This window comes from Xyrauchen texanus, chromosome 10 (assembly GCF_025860055.1).
Source record: "Xyrauchen texanus isolate HMW12.3.18 chromosome 10, RBS_HiC_50CHRs, whole genome shotgun sequence".
Classification (NCBI taxonomy): Eukaryota; Metazoa; Chordata; class Actinopteri; order Cypriniformes; family Catostomidae; genus Xyrauchen; species Xyrauchen texanus.
Window position 1 is genome coordinate 20,858,441 of NC_068285.1, and position 21,691 is coordinate 20,880,131.

Sequence of the window (21,691 nt, forward strand, 5' to 3'; positions counted from 1 at the left end):
AGAGACACAAAATGACATGAATGCATCAGTTAATGTGTGTTTTCTTTTTTGTTTTGTTTTGAATTTGCATTTTAAAACACTATTGGTTTGGGTTAGGTGTTGGTTAAGGGTAAGGTTTTGTTAAACTCTCATTTATCTTTTCGGACACTATTGGTTGGGTTTAGGGTAAAGTTTCAGGTTAGGGAGGTTCATTTACTTATAAACACCTCCATCTAAATTTCACCTTATAAACCTCCTCTGATTACAGCCTCATTTCATTCGGTTTAGGGGGACCAGGCTGAGAAAGTAATAGCTCATCTTTCCTCAACAAACCATTTATTTGAGGTATCATTCATGAATAGACCACAAAGTCAATTAGTGATTTTTAAGCAATTAGTGATGATTGCTTTTTCATTTTCCATGCTGATTGAAGAATATAAATACATGATTCAAACACAAAAGCACTTTGAGACTGTAAAGAATCCCATTAATCTGGTGGCATTTGAGTTTTTCAAAGCTAGACATTTAGAAAATTGATAATTGTTCAAAAGCACTCAAGTAAAATGCATTCCTTGAAAAGGTCTTAAAACCTCTGAAGGACTCTGTGGGCTTTTGATTGTCCATAGCAATGCATAAAGACACATTAGACACCTCATCAGAGAACTTTAACTAGAATTACATTGACAAAGAAGTGACTGAGGATATTGATCCCAGCTGATGCTCCTGTGTGTGGCCCAGACAATTGTGTCCTTTGTACCTTGCATTTCAATCAGTGGTGTTGTGTGGGCCAGGCAAGTGAATTGTCCACAGAGAGAATAGCAATGCTGAGTTATAGAGGTTAAGATAAAGTTGCTTTGAACAAATTCCTTCTTTGATCAGGACTTTGCCTTAGATGCTTTTCTTTGAGAAGTCACTGCTGCTTTTGAATGAGCCAGATATGGTTCTGGTTTATCATTGTGTCCTATCTGCAGCTCTGTCGCTTTATAAGAAATTATAAAGGCTTTTTTTTAGGCTAGGTCTCACAAAGACATACAAACAAATACACAGTTTAGTAATACCTTATAGAGTCATACATATATTTTTACAGTAGAAAGAAAACTCTTTACTTTGGAATCTCCAACACTCCTCTGTCTCCTGTCCTCCCACCCATAGAAAAAAAAAATCAATTTGTGTTCATTAACACTCTGGCTATATCAGCTGCAAACAGGGACAACTTCTGGATCAAAGATACCAATATCTGTGCTGCAGACTGTCTGTAATCAACTCCTGAGCCCTCAAGCATTATTTATAGGTGACCATATTATGCAAGGGCATAGATTTGTCTTGAATATTTGGGGTATTTCCATTCATTATTGTATAAATATTGGGTTGGGGGGGTTGTACTTGATTTTTGGGGGTTATTTGGGGGTTTACCTCCCTCACATCCCCCTTGGAATCTATGCCACTGATATTATGACTTTTTCTAAAGCTGCATCAGTATGGAGAGATCGTCTCAGGTAGGGCAGGACTGGCCCTGAATGCTGGTTTCCATCAGACTGGTAAACTTCTCCACTAAGACCAAAAGATAACACAAAGGATCCTGATTTGCACAACTACAAAATCCTCTACAGATATTTACCACATACTGTATATACAGTGGGGCTCAAATGTCTGAGTCAACTTGTCAATATGCCCCAACAATAATCAGCTCCATTGGCCACAGCACACATGAGAGCAATCAACAAAGAGAGAGAAAGACAACACACACATACACACAGCATACTTCATGCACACAATGATACAGCCGAGAGGTTTGTGACAATTTAATATTTAGTATATATTTTTTTCAGGTTTAATTGAATCCCATATTTTCAAAGTGGACTTTAATTATCTGAATAGCCTGTCTGTAGACATCATATAATAGGATTGGGAGTCGAAAACCATTTTTATTCAGAACCGGTTCCATTTAAATATGTTATCCGGAACATGTCTCGCAACACAGAGTGTAGTTTGATTTTATTCCGATTCCTTAGCGAATGACTCTTATGAGCCTGTTCTTTTGACTCCACAGGGTGAAACACACAGTGCAACCAGTGTAATGCGCTTCCAGGATGAATGGGCATCTATGGGCATGTTCTATGTAGTGAATCAAAAGCAATTCGACCAGAAAACTGACTGACGTAATCTCACTGACCTAGAAGTTATGACCAACTCAAAATGAACCAAGAATTTACTTTGATATGTAATGCTGTACTTAAAGATCTTAAAACATTTTTGTTTGATTTGAATTTATATTTAATATATAGTTAAAGTAGGACCAATTATTAGATGCATTAATCTGAAATGTTAATGCAATTAAAATTCACTTCCATATGTTTTTTCCTCAAAAGTAAGAATTGTTAATGTAACATTTATGAATCGAAATCATTTAGAGCCATCGGAAACAGATCTGTTAAATTACTTATGATTCCCATTCCTATATATCCCCATTTGCATTACAACTTATCACAGATATTTCAATAGTGATTTTATTGATTGGTCACTGGTTGTAGATAGGGCTGTCACTATCGATTATTTTGGTAATTGAGTAATCTAACAATTGTTCGATTAATCGAGTGATCAGAAAAAAAATTTAATAACTCAGATTGCATAAAGTTGTCTAGGTGAGGTCACGTTTGACTAAAGTTAATTAATTAGCCTTAGTTTTGATGTGTTTTACGATTGAATAACAACAACAAAACAATTGTGCAAACAATATCTAAAGCCAACAGACACCCAAAGCATATCTATAATATAAAAAGATGTTTATTCAAGCTGACAGAGATTGGCTTCTCCAGGTGTGCCCAACTTTTTAAATGCAGGATCTACTTTTTTCTTTAAAGGGTAACTAAACACCTGCTCAGAGTCTGACTCCACCCACTAGAAATATTTGAAAATGCAGAAAAAGTGGGCAGACCCCGGCGGGGATAGAGGGAACGAACCGAGTGCGGTGCTGAGCGGGGGGGGGGGGGCACCTGGGCACCTGGGCACCTGAGACTCGTAGTGACGGATTAATTGACAGCTGCTGTCAGACTCTATGTTATTATTATTCCTCACACGGTCGCAAGACGACATGTACATGAATCTGGCATGGTGAGCTGGAACCTGCTTACGTCAGCTGTCACCGCTTACGTCACGAAGTACCGCAAACAGCCAATAGGAAAATGCAACTGCAGTAGCCACCATTCAACCTGAAGAGGGCAGCACTCAGACGTTTTTACACCATATATTGTAGAATTAAAACACTTTATACACAAATGTCAAAAAAATTACTTGAATCAATGACCAGTACTAATAAAGCCCCATGCTTACAGATCATTAACTAAAAAAAGTTGGTTTAGGGTTTAATTACCCTTTAACTACTTCAACATGATCTAGCCATTTTTTACTAGAACTCAAATATGGAAAAAACAGGCCATGGAAATATAATATTGTATCTTTTCAGAAACAATATCTGCCCACCAATCTTGTTTATTGAAGATAAGTTATGTAGTTATTTGTATGTTATGTACTATTTTATAGAGATATAAAAGCCATTTTGTTTTGTTTTATCACTTGCATGTGAAACGGGATACATATTCACGTGGGATACATTTTTTCACTCTCGCGTTGAGCTGCAGCAGTTGAGGCATTGTTACGTGTGTGCTGCATGCAGATCGCAAAAAGCTTGTCACCTGCCACATACCGTGTAAAATGCCCTTAAGAATCAAGACATTCAGTTCGTTACTGAGCAAGAACGTAATCATTTCACATGCGGAGATAGCCATTTCTCACTCAGGTAAGCCAAAAGTTGTATTGCGTCTGTGTGGCGTGAGATGCGCAGCTGTGGCTGTGACTCGCGTTGAGCTTTGACTGAGCATACAGTCAGACCTGTGGTCTTTTTTTAAAATTTTTTTATAATTTTTATTATTTCTGTCACACATTCAACATAACAGAAATAAGAACAGTAATTGACAGGACAATAATAATGAAAAAAAAATAGCGCCCTTTTTTTTTTTTTTTGGATAGATTACCAAGAGGGTAGAGAAGGAAGGCTGTGTGTGTGTGTGTGTGTGTGTGTGTGTGTGTGTGTGTGTGTGTGTGTGTGTGTGTGTGTGCTAGAATGGACATTACCATGCGTGTAAGTTTGTGTATGATTGAGTATTTTGTATTGAAATGTTGGAATCAGCAGGATTGGTATAATATGAATTGTTGTAATTAAAGTACTGTGTCCTAGTTATAAGAGGGAATGGGTTGGGTTGGGTCAGGCTCAACGGATCTTTCCTCTGACTGCTCCAGCCCTCACCGGGGCCAAGGAGCATATTAATCCTAGGAGATAGGGGGAGTGAGGCTTCGAACGCGTTGGGGGGCTGGGGACCCGATCCAGAGGCACACAGTGCCAGAACCCCTCTCCACTTCTGCTCTCCTCTGTCCCGCCGTCAGTTGCTATTCTATTGACGGGCCAGCTCATCTACCCACCTCACTATCCCTGTGTTATGTCTTCTAGGGTCTAAATTAAGTCTAAGTGCATTAAAAGAGGTGCGGCGCAAGGGGTAGAACTTATTAAGATCCACCTCAAGCACCACCCATTTCCCTACCTATTGACTGATTGTGTGATTAAGTGAATGATATGAGATGCATTAAAAAGAAGTGGGGGGCAACAGTGCAGGACCTCTTCAGGCCCTCCACTCAGCACACCCTAATTCTTAAGTAGGAGTGTGAATGTTGGCCATCTAACATGAGGAGCATTAAAAAGTGAGGTGTACAGAGTAGAGCCGGCCCCAGCAGGTCTGTGGAGGCACGATGAAGAGGGGAGGCATATTCTCCCTCAGGGTAAGCACCCCCCCCCCGCCCACCTGTGGTGTTTTTGCTGAGTTCAGCGTGTCCCATGCTGCGATGAAAGGCTCAACATCTCTCGCACATCTGGACACGCTGCACAGCAGTCGCATAAGGCTACGGCCTCTAGTGTCAGTCACTAGTGTGCTTCTTGAGGCCGGGGAGTGAGTTTTACACACTGCACAGCTACCTACCAGCTACCTTTACACGCGCACCCTCATCTGTGGACTGCATCACCTCTGCCTTATTTTCGATTTGAGCAATTTTGTAATCAAGGATTTTTTTAAGTCAAGGAATCGAATTAAATCGAGTAATCGTGACAGCCCTAGTTGTTGAGGTTGCAAACAATGCAGAGTCAACCATCCAATTAGCTCTATATATTCCAACAATTTTTGGATTGAAAATAAACCCTTGGCTTGTACACTTCTAGATGGTTTTTAGTGGAATAGGGGCAGGGTTGAGGAGTTGATTTGATGGGCTCCTGCTGGAAGAGTAAATTTGTTGTTGGAAAGTGAACTTCCTAATGTGTTATAAAATGGTGTGGAGTGTCTCATCTTAAAGTGGCTCTATAGAAGTAGCTAAGCTTGCAGTTCATTCTGAAAGCTTGGTTATGGAGAACATTTTACTTATAGCTACCGGGCCTGTGTCAGTGCAGAGGATTTTGATGGCAAGGTTAGACGGTGTATAATACGTATTAAGGCAGAAAATATTGACTTTCAAATTTGAGCAGTGAGCTGACAAGTAAGGGACTCATTCACACTGGCAAAATAGGAAGTTTACTGCTTTCAGAAACATTACTGAGAAAGAAAATCTATTTCATTTGTCCTCCTTGTGTCAAGGTGTTTGAGTAATATGGACAGACGATGAAAGAAGAAACACTGTTCTTTCTGTCTTAACCTCCATTTTTATGACTCACATTTAACTGTTGCCATTGCAGATAGCAGTCTCAGCTGCCAAATCCCCCTCCACGACTGATGACTTATACCTGGAAGAGGCTGGATCAGGAGGTTACCCCGAAGATGACGATGACTTCAGCTCTGGATCAGGATCAGGTAACATCTCCACATTTTGTGCTCAGAAGGAGTGCCTTCCCTGCAGACATTACCAGCAAGGCTGGCATATGTTGTGTTTTAGATGCAATTCTCCAACATGGAATGCTGGTGTGATGATTTGTCCCCAAACAGGCTGTTAAGTTAAGTATGACACTAACAGTAACACTACTTTGGTCATCCAGCTTCACCAGAAAGACTATTCTGTCAACCAGCTGTACCACTGGACCAGCAGACTGCAAAAATGTCAAATGTCAATCTTAATTATTATTATTTTTTATCTTGTTTTTGAGTAAACATCCTTAAACAAGATAAACTTACAAAAAAAGCAAAACTCTGATATAAGATTATAAGACTTCAGATATTGTATGTTAAAATAAATGTATTTTTCTTAAAACATTGGAAATGTTTTTCTTGTTTTAAACAACATTTAAAAAAAACATTTGAATCAAGATACAATCTCTGAAAACTATTTTCATTAGCATTTGCAATTTTGCTACTTAAATTCTCTCATTTACTCACCCTCATGCCATCCAAATGTGAAAGACTTTCTTTCTTCTGCAGAACACAAACAAAGATTTTTAGAAAAATATCTCAGTTCTGTAGGTCCGCACAGTGCAACTGAATGGTGTCCAATACATTGAAGCTCTAAAAGCATATAAAGGCAGCATAGAAGTAATTCATACTCCAGTGATTAAATCCACATCTTCAGAAGCAAAATGGTATGTGTAGTTGAGAAACAGATCAATATTTAAGTCCTTTTTTACTATCAATCTTCACTTTTACATTCTTCTTTTGTTTTTGCCAATCTTTGTGCCACATACTGTGCAGGTAGGATAATTTATAGTAAAAAAGGACTTCTGTTTTATCACCCACACCTATCAAATCACTTCAGAATGTATATGGTATGAATTTAACCACTGGAGTGATATGGATTACTTTTATGGTGCTTCAAAGTTTTGGTTACCATTCAGTTGCATTGTATGGACCTACAGAGCTGAAATACTTTTCAAAAAATCTTCATTTGTGTTCTGCTGAAGAAAGTCATACACATCTGAGGTGGTATGAGGGTGAATAAATGGGAATTTGATGATATGGGAATTTTCATTTTTGGGTAAACTATCCTTTTAAAGATGTTCAGATAAGTTGACTGCAAAAATGTGGATGAATGAAAAAAAAAATGGTTTTAAAAAAGTTATTTTTTTTGCAGTGGAACATGGCACAACATGGAAATTGATGCTGTTGTAAGCAGAGTAGAATCAACCATAATTGATTCTAGATTCACAATCTAATGAATCAATCAAATGTGATTTTCATTGTCTTTCAGGAGGTGGAGATGAGATAGAGGAAGCTTTCACAGTAAACACATTGTTCATCATGCCTAAAGCAGAGCCCACACAGGACTCCACCAAAGACTTCACACCGAAAGTGGAGACATCTACAGCCCGCGATGTCCCCAAAGACAAAAAGAAACGAGTTAGGACTGAGGTGAGTGCTAGCTTAGTGTGCTGTAAAGTCCATCATAAGTTGAACTTTGAGTGTAAATGGTTTATATGTGCAGTTATCCAGCAGAAAGCCCATTATTATGAAATTCATCTTTCACTTATTGTAACACTTCAATGTCTACAATCAGCCCCCAGTTATTGCCACAGAGGACTCGAGCAGAAACCTAGTCACAAGCACCACCAGCTTCCCTCGATCCCCGTTGGATCCCCTTGATGTCCAGTCTGAAAATCTCTTCCAGAGGACAGAGGTTTTGGCAGGTAGGTTAATCGTCATCAGTATGTTAGTATGGCCAGTTACTTAGTTACGGCAGCACTGTGAGATGCTTCTGAGTAACTTTAGGCTTTAGATACACCAAACAAGTAATGACAGATGTTTTGAATAGAGGATTTCTGAGGAGCTCTGATGAATTCTTGCACATAATTTATGGTGTCCCAGCATGCACTTTCTCGAACTTTAGCTGCAACCCTCACTGGGAGCTTTCAGAGTTTACTGCACTTTTTTTTTTCTCTTACCAGAATGCCCACTTAATCCTTCATCTTAGCACACATGCAAAAGATGTTACCATACAACCCACTCAAATATAACATCAATTTATTGATGTTTCTTAAGGGTCAAATGTTTATCTTAACTACACTCAGCTTGTTGGCTGTCTGTTTAATATCCTGTAGAATGTAGACAGAACCCGAACGTGAAGATATAAAGTCTTCCTGTTTGGGGTTTACACAATTCCTATCTCTAAATCTCTTGACCCTGAAGCAATATTGAGGGGGTCCTTATTTAATTATCCAATTACTGTATATAAGACCAAGCTGAGTAGGATGAGTAAAAGATGTGCTTTCTATGAGCCATAGAATCCCAGATAACACTTTATTCATATAGCCCACCAGCTGTCAACATACAGCATGAGAAATAGCTGACTCCCGTTTAAAACTCATTAAACCTCCCTATATCCTCTATTTCAGCTGTCATTGCGGGTGGAGTTATCGGCTTCCTCTTTGCCATCTTCCTCATCCTCCTGTTGGTGTACCGCATGAGAAAGAAGGATGAAGGCAGCTACGACCTCGGTGAGAGGAAGCCCTCCGGAGCGGCTTATCAGAAAGCTCCCACTAAGGAGTTTTACGCATAGACTCGCTCATAGAAACCGAGCTTCACCAACCAGAGTGGTGGTCTAATAATAATGACTACGACAAACTAGTTATGAAGTAAAATCATGATTGCGGGAAAAAAATAACAAAGGAAAGCTTTTGCATAGAGTATTGTAATTAAGACATTTTCTTTCCTCTTTTTTTATAAAAAAAAAGCAAGTGTTGCTTATTTAATGGCAAATCTCTCTGTATTTAAACATGATTTTCTGTGTATATGAAATGGCTGAAAAGACAACCACAATCTGTAAAGGTGAGAAAATTTCCACATCCGTCTTCTGTCAAAAGAGCTGTTTTTAGTCGCTGACTACTTTTGAACTGTAGCAGTATGTATTTGTAAAGACAATTTTTAAAGTGGAATAATTGAATATAATTGTTCTGTATCAGTCCTGTTTTCATTTCTCATCTTATTTCTTTTATTTTTTTGTCCTAGCATGTCTGATGTTGATCATAAGTGTGTATTCATTAATTTATCTTTTCTCGGATGGTGATAAATGCCTTTCTGTAGTTTGTATTAACTCTTAACGAGTCAATGTACATTTTTTCTCTGCAGGTTTGTTATTTTATTTCACAACAACTTGGTAGAACGACCGTTTATGGTGTTTTGTTTTATGTTCGCTTTTTCTGTACTTGGTCTTAGAACGAAAAAAATTGTGTTAAAAGACCCACACGTCTTGCAAATGTTTTTGTGATTGCTCGCTGAGCATTGAGGCTTCATCTGCGCTTGAGCCCAGCAGTGTTTGTGGGTTAAAAAAATTTACCAGTGCCATTTGTACACTCCCATACATCAGTTGTCTTCATCCACGTCATGCCGACTGTAAATCTGCCCTTAGATGTTTGCAGAGAGCTAGATTTATCGAATTGATGAGCCCGTAGCCTTCCCTCCATTACTCTGTCGTTACAATAAGAGGATGAGGTAGCTCAGACTGGCTCTACTCGGGGCGCTGACATGGCCTGCCCACCCCTAGATGTTCCTTTGATCAAAGTGCAGTTCTGATGTTCCAGTGATGAAAAGCTAGAGATTCTGTACTGATCTGTTTTTATTAGCTCATCAAGAAAGTAGAACGGATGTTTTACTGTTACAGGGAGCAGCTGTCCTACCGGGACTAAACAAGCTAGCAAGATGAGTCAACATATATATACATGAAATCACCACTGGGGAATCATTTTTGAAAATTGAGAAGTGATTAATTTTGAATGTGGTTTCCAATGGTATTAGTTTGGAATTGGTTGGTGATCATATAAAATCTGTCAGTTGCATCTGTAAAACAGTTGTCATTGCTGAAATGAGGTTGACATGTAATGGTGTAATCAAAAGTAATGTCCTCTACTGATCAGTATAACTAAAGAAGCACTGCCCCTCTCTCTTTAGATTCATATAAAGGTTGTGAAGTCCTGTTCGATTTTAAAATCTGTCCTTTCTCTCCCCCATTGTTCCTCTGTAAAACTGTACCCAACTGTGACCAACACCCCTCAGTGACTGTACTGACCCATACCCATCTAAGCTGGAGCTGAACAAAGCAAGGTATTGAGAAAACATAGGCAAACCCAAAGACTCATTTGATTTTCACATTGCTGCATTTTCCTTTGGCCACACTTAGTTTTTGTTTGGGTTTTGACTAGACATCTGACATCGAGTCCAATTACTTATTCATGTATGGGGAAAAAATCTATATAGAATTATATATAAATGTATATTCACAAATGTTTTAAACCTTCAAAGTGCCTACCATTTGGAAACATGCAAATGTCTGTCTTGATTTGAGGCAATGTGTATGCCAGAATGGCTACAGTGATCGCTATCGTGTAAGCACAGCAGAATGAAATGGTAACTTTTTTTTTTTTGTTGTACAAAAAGCAGACAGTATTGTACCTATAAGTTAAAACAACACTACTGAATAAACATTGTGGCCTAATTTTGCTTTTTGCACTGTTATTTTTTCTGTCTGTCTATCTAGCATGCTAGCTAGCCAGCTATTTATCAATGTCTGTTTATCCATCTCTATCTCTCTGGCTGTCTGTCTAATTATTGCAGGTTGTTGAAAGCAAACTATTGGAATTGGCATGGCATGTATTAAAAATTCTTTCCCCGTGTCTGGAATCTCATGCAGGGACTGTAAAATTGGAACCATAGGGATTAATGCTGAGAGTGTTTTCACATGGGCTCAGCACCGCAGATTACTTCTGTATTTATTAATCTTTATTGGTTCTCCTCTGGGATTACTGTGCCAAAGCTTAATCCCAGTGGCCCTCTTATTCAGATCAATGTCATGGATGGTGCAATACAAATGATTGACCTTTATGGAAACAAATCTGAATATTACTGTCCAAGATCATGGCTGTGTTTATATTCACAACAACCAAATTGCCAAGTCTTTTTAATTAACTGGGAGGGCAGTGTTAAAATATAGTCTTAGTAAATTATAATCCGTTCTAGTGTACAGTAAAAAGTGAATGAGAGCAGTTTAAAGAGCTCCCTAATATGACTTAAAATGATTTTAAATATTATATTTGATTTAAATAAAAAACAGTTTATTTAAATGTTACTTCATGAATGACATTTTTAATTGATATTGATATTTTAATATAAAAATTTTAATATTTGTAAAATGAATACTTTAATATCAAACATTCTTTATAAAATTAATAATATTGAAATATGTATGTTTACAGTGCATAAGTAATTGGTAAGCATTAATAGCTCTATACTTTTCTATCTGAAAACGTTTGTTTGCAATAATAACATTATTTTAGCCCCCATTTGCTTAGCCCCCCAACCCCCTTTTTTTTTTTCTATTTAAATTTTAATGGTGTTTTTTTCCCATATAATCAAGAGGTCAAGCCTATAGCCTTATCCTTGGCAGATGCGCATGGCTTACTTTATAGACTGTGATCTGTAGCATCTGCCTGCGTGCCAGTCTCATTAAAACATTTTAACTGGAATGCAACCCAGTCAGCCTTCTTTCTCACCCTCTCACCTAGTTCAGTCGCCCCATTTGTGTTGTACTGATTATGAGTGCTCCTTGAATTTATGGCTCCTTGATAAGTGTCCATTAAATTTATAGGGGCTTTCTCAATAGGGGCAGGGATAGAGGAGGGGGCAAAAGGGCAGAAGAATGAGAGAATGCATTTGGAGCACAAAAGGCCACCAGGGCTACTCTTTAAGAAACAAGGCTGATTCACTAAAGAGGCCAACCGTAGATGTCAAACCATGCAGAAACTTCAAGGAAATGCCATGCTAAGTAAACATACTGCTAGGCTTCATTAGAGCATATTAACAAAATAAAAAAAAAACTATTTTAGATAATATCTACATAAAATATTTTATATATTATATATATATATATATATATATATATATATATATATATATATATATATATATATATATATATATATATATATATACATATAATATCTAATAATTATTTATAAATATAGTTGTTTATTTATTAAAGTTCTAGTTGTAACTATTTCGTCTTTGACTTTTTTTTTTTTTTACAGTAATTTCAAATGTAACTTCCATCATTGTGCTAACATTAACCACACCCACTCTACAAATCTGCTCCCTGTAAAAACATGCCAACCAACCCAAATACAAAATGAGGACTGGAATGGGTTTTTGATGGACTAGTTTTCTAATTGGCTTTAAAAAAAAGCCACTCCCGAACTCTTTTTTGCTGTTTAGTCTAGCACTGTCACAGAGTGACTGTGATTTTTCAGGGCTTCTCATGATGCTTTTCTCAGTGATATCTGTCAGGTTGCACAATTTTATGTGATATTGCAAAAAAATCTCTTACAATGACGCTAAGACATTCATAATTGGTAATGACCTTGTGGATTTTTAACATTCTTTTCAAAACACTATTTTTCGATTTCCACTCAAATTAGATCATTAATAATAATAATAATGTAAAAAAAAACAAAAAAAAAAACTGTTGGTCTTGTAAAATATAGACGCACTATTGTCATATTCTTTGAAGAACCTTGAAGTACCATGCACATACCATTCACATACCATGCATGGTACATGAATATGGTAATCCTTCAGTAGCAGGATATATATCAAAGCATCATAGTATTACCATTTGATACCATCACTAGCATGGTACGGTTACAATACATTTGGTACAGGTTATACATCAAACCCCATACTGGAAGTAGAGTTCTTTTGTCTCTGTCTCTCATCCACCAAGTGGCCAGATGTGCTGCTTGCACAGTCAGTATTAGACTCTTGAATGCACCCGTCGCCTCTGTCTGAAAGCCATCACGCTAGGGATAACTCTACACAGTGTTCATTTGTGGAAGGATCCACTCTCCCGGATTAAAGTTTTGACTGGTGGAGAAAAAAATGGCTTGATGCCAGAGTAATTGGTCCCTGTGGGTGGGAGGTGTACTTGGGCTTTCTCTCTTCGCTAGTAGGGCATAGGAGATCATGCACGGAAGTGAAGAGTGTCACTTTGGAAACATTTTCATTGCGCTTTAATCAAGCAGCTGACATTTCTCTACAAGAAGCCATTCATTATCATGTTTTCTGAATTTTGTCCCAGTAGAGAACTGATGTCAGAACCTTTTAAAGGTAACTTGATAGAAGTAACCTGTAAAAAGTTGTTTACATTGACAGACTGTCTCTTGACTTTTAAATTAATGGATCTTATTATTGTAAAAACTTTGGTACAAATCTTTAATGAAGTACAGTATAAGGGGTTCCTGAGTTCTGTTAAAAAGACAAGTTGGCTAAATTGTATGAAATCATTGGATGTACAAATTCATACAACTTTTACAACAGCAAATCAGGTGATGCTCCCTCATCTCCTTCTAAAACATGGCAATAACAGTCTTCCGTCATTCACAATAGGATTCAAAGCATCCTTACAGACTCTACTCTACTCTATGGTTAGGTTTAGGTATGGGGTTTGGGTTAGGGCATCAAATTAATAAGCATGTACATAGAGTCTGAAACGTGGAACTTTCACTTAATTCAACATTGCACTTCCATATATTTGCACGTCTAAAATTTGTACGAATTCATACAAACAAACTTGTATGATTTCATACGATGTAGCCAGCTTGTACAGAATTAGTTTGACTTCTCATAACACCAGGTTCCATTATGAAAGAGTCTTGAGGGCTTTTTAATTAGCGTGTTAAAGACCCTGAAACTTGATGAGTGCAGTTTTCTGGCTTGTGTTAATGTATTTCCTAGGACTGTTCAATTACAAACAATTTGGAATTGACTTAGATTCTGATCCATGTTTTAGGTTCCAATTATTTGACTCATATTTTCATTTCGCTCTTTAAAAAGTAAATGCTTTGAACTACATATGAATTCCATTCAACCCTGGAAGGCTTTTTAATTTGGGTGTTAAAACCAGCCCAAGGCAGAGGTCAAGTATGTCAATCGAAAGTTAAAACAACAATTACCTGCCCCATTTTAATGGCAGTTCTAAGAGGGAGGATTGGATTTAGGCTTTTTCTAATCTGTGACGCAGGTGCAATTCACTGACGATGTGAGAAGATTATTACCAAACCCTGCATAATCCTCAACTCTCAAGTGAGGGGTTTAAACTTTCAAAGTAAAATTACTTGGTGAAAAAGATGAATAATATTCCTCTCCCTGACAACAAACTCAGTTTATAGGAATGACAAGCTTCTCAGTTTGTCACTTAATCATTCCTTCTCTTGAATAAACACAGACTGGTAATGAATGCCAATATGTCACCTTAGTTCCTCTTGATATGATTTGGAAAATCAGTTCTTATGAACTTGGGCTCTCTGCCGTTTTGAGCCATGTCTATGCTACAACATGACGGCACAGTTTAATTTAAATATGCAAAGCTCATTGTGGCACCGTTGGAAATTAAAGTTTGTTGTGATTAAGACCCTCTGATGGGTCTGTTTATAATAATTATGTTTTAATTAAAAGCTAAGCTCTAGAGAAAAAAGAATACTAATTTATTGAGTTACTCTAGAGATGGTGTAAGTTAAGGATTGAGCAGGTGTAAAAAGAATTTGAAATAGTCTTAACTTTTAAACTCAATACTTTTTTTTTAATGAAATATGGTACAAGGGCTGCTACAAATGAGCCTTGCACTGTTTTACAGTAAATGAGCCATAAAGTTGGGGTCTAGTCTATGTCATTATTAGCTGTTATGTTAACCTTTATGGCAGAGATTTTCCTTCCTGCATGGTTTAGTTCTATTTTCAAGAGCTTGATTAGCTGGTTCAAGTGTGTTTGCCCAGCTGATACATGTAGATTGATAGACAGACAGACAGATGATAGATCGATCGATAGATAGATAGATAGACAGACAGATAGATAGATAGATAGATAGACAGACAGACAGACAGACAGACAGACAGATAGATAGATAGACAGATAGACAGACAGATAGATAGATAAATAGATAGATAGATAGACAGACAGACAGACAGACAGACAGACAAATGACCCAAACAATTATCAAAGGACATAGATTATTTACTCTAGCATTGTTCATTCTTGAAGAAGGGAAAAACCTTGGTAACTTTTGTGTGTACGCAGCATGACACTTCTCATCTGGTGCCTTACAACACAACATAGACATAGGTTTTTAAAACTGCTAAGTTGTTTTATAGATTTTTTTTTTTTATCACGTAAACTAGGATTGCCACTGATGCCCCTACAAAACAATTGGTGTATGACGCCCCTGAGGCACAGTATCAATTTATAGGGAGAAGCTTTTTTAAGCCATTTTTTTTTGCCATAGGGCACTGAGACTAGCTGAATGTAAGACCAGGAAAAACACCATGTGACCACAATTCTCAAAGGGTTTTAGGAATTTCAGCCCATCTCTCATAAATGCCTCTCTTCGCGCATTCCTCCACTTCAAAAGCATTCCAGAACCATCCTTTACCCATTCATGGTGCTACAGTCTAATCATACCTGCTACATTTGAGTGTGCGGCCCTTCTTGCAAACACAAAAACGGAGAAAGAGGTTGAATGGAGGATGTTGCCATGTTGGCAGTGAACCCCTCAAGTGACTCAGAATGAACATAAAGGATTAAGAAAGATGTTTTGCCTTTTTAAGGCAAGTTGGTTTTTCTTTTTCTTCTTATCTTCTTCGTGAATGCATCTCTATTTCTGTACTTATGTCTTTCTACACAATGAGTGCCATTTGTGTCACTCAAATATATGTATATAGATAGATATGTGTAAAAAATTACTTTGCAGCGATATTAGGTCAAAAATTGCAAAAAAGAAACAACTTTCTCAAGAAACTCATCAGTCAATCTTTGTTTTGAGGAATGAAGGCTATATGATGCTTGAAATTGCCAAATAACTGAAGATTTTATACAAAAGTGTACACTAAAGTCTTTAAAGACAAAGGACAACTGGCTCTAACAAGGACAGAAAGAGATGTGGAAGGCCAGATGTACAACTAAACAAGAGGATAAGTACATCAAAGTCTCTATTTTGAGAAATAGATGCCTCACATGTCCTCAGCTGACAGCTTCATTGAATTCCTCCCACCATTCAATTCAACACAATTCAACACCAGTTTCATGTGCAACAATAAAGAGAAGACTCGGGGTGCAGGCCTTATGGGACGAATTGCAAAGAAAAAGCCACTTTTGAACAGAAAAACAAAAAGAAAAGGTTAGAATGGGCAAAGAAACACTAACATTGGACAACAGATAATTGGAAAAGAGTGTTATGGATCTTAAACCCATTGAGCTTTTGTGGGATCAGCTAGACTGTAAGGTGTGTGAGAAGTGCCTGACAAGACAGCCACATTTATGGCAAGTGCTACAGGAAGTGTGGGGTGAAATGTCACCTGAGTATCTGGACAAACTGACAGCTAGAATGCCAAGGATCTGCAAAGCTGTCATTGCTGCACATGGAGGATTTTTTTATGAGAACACTTTGAAGTAGTTTAATACTGTATATGTATATATATATATATATATATATATATATATATATATATATATATATTGGTTGATTATAATAATGATAATAATACATCAAAAATACTTAAAATTGTACACCTATAGGTTGCGTGTCAACCCTCTTATCATATATTCCCCTTTTTACAGTAATGAACTGTTTGATAAATGAAAAAAGAAAAACTATTTCATAGTGGATTACTATTTCATAGTAATCCCCATCCTTTCAACAAGTGAATTCTTCAAGGACAAGTACAAGTCTCCTTTTTTAGCACCTTATGACAGTCTTAAAATGTCAACTCTGTCAACATGTTTTTGAGTAGTGAACAACTGAAAATTAAAATTTATATTTGTAGAAATACAATTACAGCAAACATACAATTCTCTATACCATCGTGTTGTTTCATAATATTCAGCACAGGGCTTGAAATTAAGCATATAACATCCTAACACATTCAAATTCATTAATCGAGGTCGAGATGGTACAATGTTAACACTTAAATACAATATTTGTCTTGCAGAATGTTAAAAATAGTACATAAATATACTTTAGAAATCCCTTTATTAAACTAGAAAAGGCACCCGTTTCACCTGCTGTTTTAGCTGCTGTGTTTTGAAACCCCCTTTAAGTACTATGAGTGTGTAGCATTTGTGTCCTCTTCAGAAGCCCAGCACCTCTGCCACTGCCTTGAATTGTGCCTTGATTTAACCAAGCATGATGGCCCCATCTGGTTACCTGAGAGCCTTTGATGCCAGTGGCACAGACTGCAGAAGAGTAGGGAAACGAAGGATTTTCCATGCACACAGGCAAATACCCACACACACACACACACACACACTCACTCACAATCAACAATGTAATCTGAATTCTGTGTCCGCCGTTGCCCCCGGTGACAGCATTCTGTTATCTCAACAAAGTGAGGCTGTGGGCAATTTTTAGAGACCGAGCACCCTATCATCCTCCCCTCTTTCATGAATCCCTTTTAACTCTCTCGATTGGCATGCAGACTGTGTATTTCTACTACAGAGTTCTTTAAAATGCATTTAATTACTACAGCCTCTCAAAATCAGAATCTAATCATCAATTCATTACTTCAAATTAATTTTTTTCATTTCAATTTATAAAATAGTTTTTAATGTTTAAACCACATTCTCCCACTGTTGGTCCTTTGAAAATAATCTGTTTTTTTGACACCACAAAAGAACATATGGTCATTCCGCAAAATCTGCAACTTTTCAATTTCAAAAAGGTGATTTTTAAAGTAATATTATAATTACTTGCACAGTACCATCTCAAGTTAAATTATATATATTTATATACCCTATATATTTTTACTTTATGTTGGGATATTGCTATGTCATTCTTTAAAAATTAACAGTGTTGATGGAAACAATTAATTTAGCCATTACTAGAATTATGCTGAAGGTCATGAGACTACAAGGTGTTTATTAGGATGAGAATTTAAAGCTGTTATTTCTACATATATCCCTCTTTTAATAATCAGTTGCTTTATGTACAAAATCATGGTAACATGAATGACAATTTAAGACCATTCCTTACTGACAAACCAGCGAAAATACAAGATAAAATTATGAAAAAGAGGAGACACTTGTAATTGTAGAGTTTTTTATTATTTATATATTTTATAATTTTCATATTATTTTAATATGCGAATTTATGATGGTAACAGGGTTGACACATAACTTGGGGGCACATCTCAAAGTCTCTAAAACATACATCATCCACTACAACATAAACATATTTTAGAGAGAATAAAATACTAAATTCTAACATTTATTTCAATATTTTCCTTTTTTTTTCAAAATGTGCATATTTGCTAACTCCCGATGAGAAGTTGGAAACACTGGACTGGGGACAGGACAAGAGGCATCCTCATAAAATATATGATGAAAAAAATATAGTTACAGACTTTATTTTATCCATTTTAATTTGTCAATTTTTTTGTCAAAGTCAACCAAATATTAAGCTATATGATATTTAAAAAGGGATGTGACTCCATTAGCCATATAAACAATTGGCACAATTAGATAGCATCAAGTAGTAGTCTATTCGATTTTTTTAGGCAATCTAATCTTGGTAAACATTGGTTGAACATAAGGTCCAAAGGATAAGCTCCTTGACGTCAGCCACTGTTGCCAATAAATAACCTTGCCTTTAAAAGAAGTAATAGTTAACTATCAGGCCTATTCTCGTCTGCCTATTGATCTGTCTGTTATTGCAATATGTTTTGTCCTCTCACCCCAAGCCGCAAGTATCTGTGATCATTAGTGTGGATAATGCTAGTGGAAAAAAAAAAACAGGTCTCAGAATGGTGCATCAATAACAGCAGGGATCAACGCCTTCTCTAGTGCGGACAGCATATGGAGAGAAAGCTGTTTAAAAGTGTTCTCAGACTAGATAAAAATCCAGCCTCAATGATTTCCCCTCCTTCGGTCTCAGCCATTATTGTTTGGCTTCATGAGGCAATTTAAGAGGTTTGGATCCTGTTGTGTCAGAGACATGGATGGCTCCACCATGAATGATTTATCTGAAGCGGTTTCCAGGTTAAAATGTTTTCAAAGCTGAATTCATTAGAGGGCCATAATATAACAACTGTTCTTGCCAGAGTCATCTGTAAAAAACAGTATTTATAATGTTTATTTAATGTACCATTTAACAACTCATTTGTTATAGAAATAGAATTTTAGTAATTAACGACTTTCAGTCTGTTCTAACTTGGAAGATTTGGAATATGCAAGTCATATAGAGCACATTTATAATTTTTAAATGGTGCTTTTTTGTCACTTTAGAGCTTCACAGCCCCAGTCCTTATTCATTTTCTTGAAATGGAAAAGAGTGGCCTGAATATTCTTCGGAAACCCCCTTTGGTGATCCACGGAAGATAGAAGTCAAGGTTTTTTTTTAAACAACATGAGGGTGAGTAGATTATTTTTAGGTTAATTATTCCTTTTACCCATTAGCTGTTAACTTTGGATAAAAAAGCAGGTTTTAATTCAACACAACTTATAACAAAGACGCTTCTGATCCAGAAAACATTATAATTGAAGGTAATGAGATTGTATGCAACACAGATTTACAGGTTTATAATTGGTTTATATTTAATTTAAATCTGTGCCATTCTAAAAGGACTGGTGCCAGTTATCATGTACCTCTCCTTCATATAACATTGAAAACCTTGAGGAAGGATTTGCTTATCTGTCTTTACTTCTGATTTTCTTCTCTATCTGAACAAATGACCTTTCTTTTGATGTGCTTAGAGTTCTAAATTAAAGCTCATCCAATCAGTCTCTCCAATTGCGTTGCCAGTTCTTCTTCATACATGTTGTTGTGAGGTTGTTTGTGTTGTTTGTAAGTGTGGTAGGCATCCAACATAATGCTGCCTAAATGGAAGTTTCTAAACAAAAGAAGAGGTTTGTAAATTATTCATTTACACTCATTTTAACAAGTGCAGACATGTGCTACAATGCACCGCGTGTATAGTCAGAAAGAGCATTACTATGAATGTGGAACCCTAGATGACAATCAGTGTTTCTGTTCAAACGATTGTTAATTGAGAGCAGTTTTTTGTCTAGAGGGTTAAAGCATTTCACAGCTTTAGGCATCGAAGTCAATCGTTGATGAGATCATTTCAAAGACATCATTGAAATCTTTCCTCCTCCCCTGAGGATAAAACCAATATTACAAACACATCTTGTTTTAGCTCACAGTATCTGAAGGCAACAGACAGACAGACAGACAGACAGACAGACAGACATACAGACAGACAGACAGACAGACAGACAGACAGACAGACAGACAGACAGACAGACAGACAGACAGACAGATAGATAGATAGATAGATAGATAGATAGATAGATAGATAGATAGATAGATAGATTGTCTTTTATATTTTTACACCTTATTTGTACTACGATGTCCCACCTGTAAACCTTATGTAACCAAGCCAAGGTGTGTGTATCAAAGTTATTTTCTAGAAAGCCCCCCTTTCCACATATAAAGAGGATAATCATTACATAATAACAAAGGCAATGGAAGTTTTTATGAAAGAAGTGAGAAAACATTGTTCAGGAATCCACAGAGATCTTTTGATATCTTCTCAATCTGCTTCCCCACCAGCAAAGTGAATAATGCACCAGGTTTCTTTGTATTTTCTATGCCATTCTTATAGAAAACTTTCACACCTTTGAGCATAATCAAAAATGTATCAACACCTTATATGTCGTATGCTGATGTGTTAACGCACGTGCACGCACGCACGCACGCACGCACGCACACACACACACACACACACACACACACACACACAGAATCCATATTGCTTTTGAAGAGCATTGTTGCTCGCCTTTGAGCTTGTAAAAACCAACCTATTTGTGAGAACAAAAAATCAGCTTTCAGTAAACATAAATCTGAAGTTTTCATTAACGGCTCAGAAAACAAAATCATCTCTCAAAATTTGTATAATAACAATAAAATGTATTTAAAGTTACATTTCCAGTGGGGTGCGACAAAACAAAGTTAAATTAGGGTTGGGATCAGACACGGTTTTTAAGGTGAATTTTAGATGGAGGTTTTTAAGTAAACGTACCTCTCTAACTTACAACTTTAGCCTAAACCCAACCAATAGTGTCCGAAAAGATAAATGAGAGTTTAACAAAATAGACATCCTTACCTTAACTAACACCTAACCCTAACTGATAGTGTGCAAATGCAAATGCATATTCTAAATAAAATAAAATAAGAAATACATTTACTGAACCATCCTCATCATTTTGTGTCACATCTATGCCACTTTCTCTTTCGTTGCTTCATTGGCTGGTCTCAAACTGCAGTCATCAGGAGGACATAAGTCCAACACTCTTTCAAGTGAGCTACCAAACATGCTAATGATGTATGTAGGAATGAGTGTGTAAATGTAGGTGGCAATGTAATACAAGTGTTAAAGTTTTTAAATCAAGCATTAAAGTAAAAGTGTTTTGATTTCATAACATATCAGGGGGTGACAAATAGAGTAAAAAAGTAAGTTATAATCATTACTTGTACTGACACAGATTTGTGTGACACTGAATAAAACGGACAGTTGTTGTAGCACCTCTTGTGTTCATTTAAACAGGAAACTGCAGCGAAACGTAGAGAGAGGCACGTAAAAGTCAGTTTGCAAAAATGTATATAGAGTAACATTCATTCTATGAGACCAGGTTGTTTAAATTAAAAGAGATGTGTTTTATTTTTC

The 21,691-nt window shown here is 36.7% G+C and overlaps 1 protein-coding gene across 1 annotated transcript in view; it reads left to right on the forward strand.

Annotated features, from left to right (window-relative positions):
- LOC127650544 (syndecan-2-A-like) overlaps positions 1 to 10,425 on the forward strand; it is a 45,758-nt gene extending 35,333 nt beyond the window's left edge. The window contains exons 2-5 of the mRNA XM_052136016.1: positions 5,750 to 5,864; positions 7,189 to 7,349; positions 7,495 to 7,624; positions 8,330 to 10,425. Coding sequence (XP_051991976.1) covers positions 5,750 to 5,864; positions 7,189 to 7,349; positions 7,495 to 7,624; positions 8,330 to 8,493 — 570 coding nt within the window. The 3' untranslated portion in view covers positions 8,494 to 10,425. The remainder of the gene's footprint in view (positions 1 to 5,749; positions 5,865 to 7,188; positions 7,350 to 7,494; positions 7,625 to 8,329) is intronic.
- Positions 10,426 to 21,691: the final 11,266 nt, after the last annotated feature.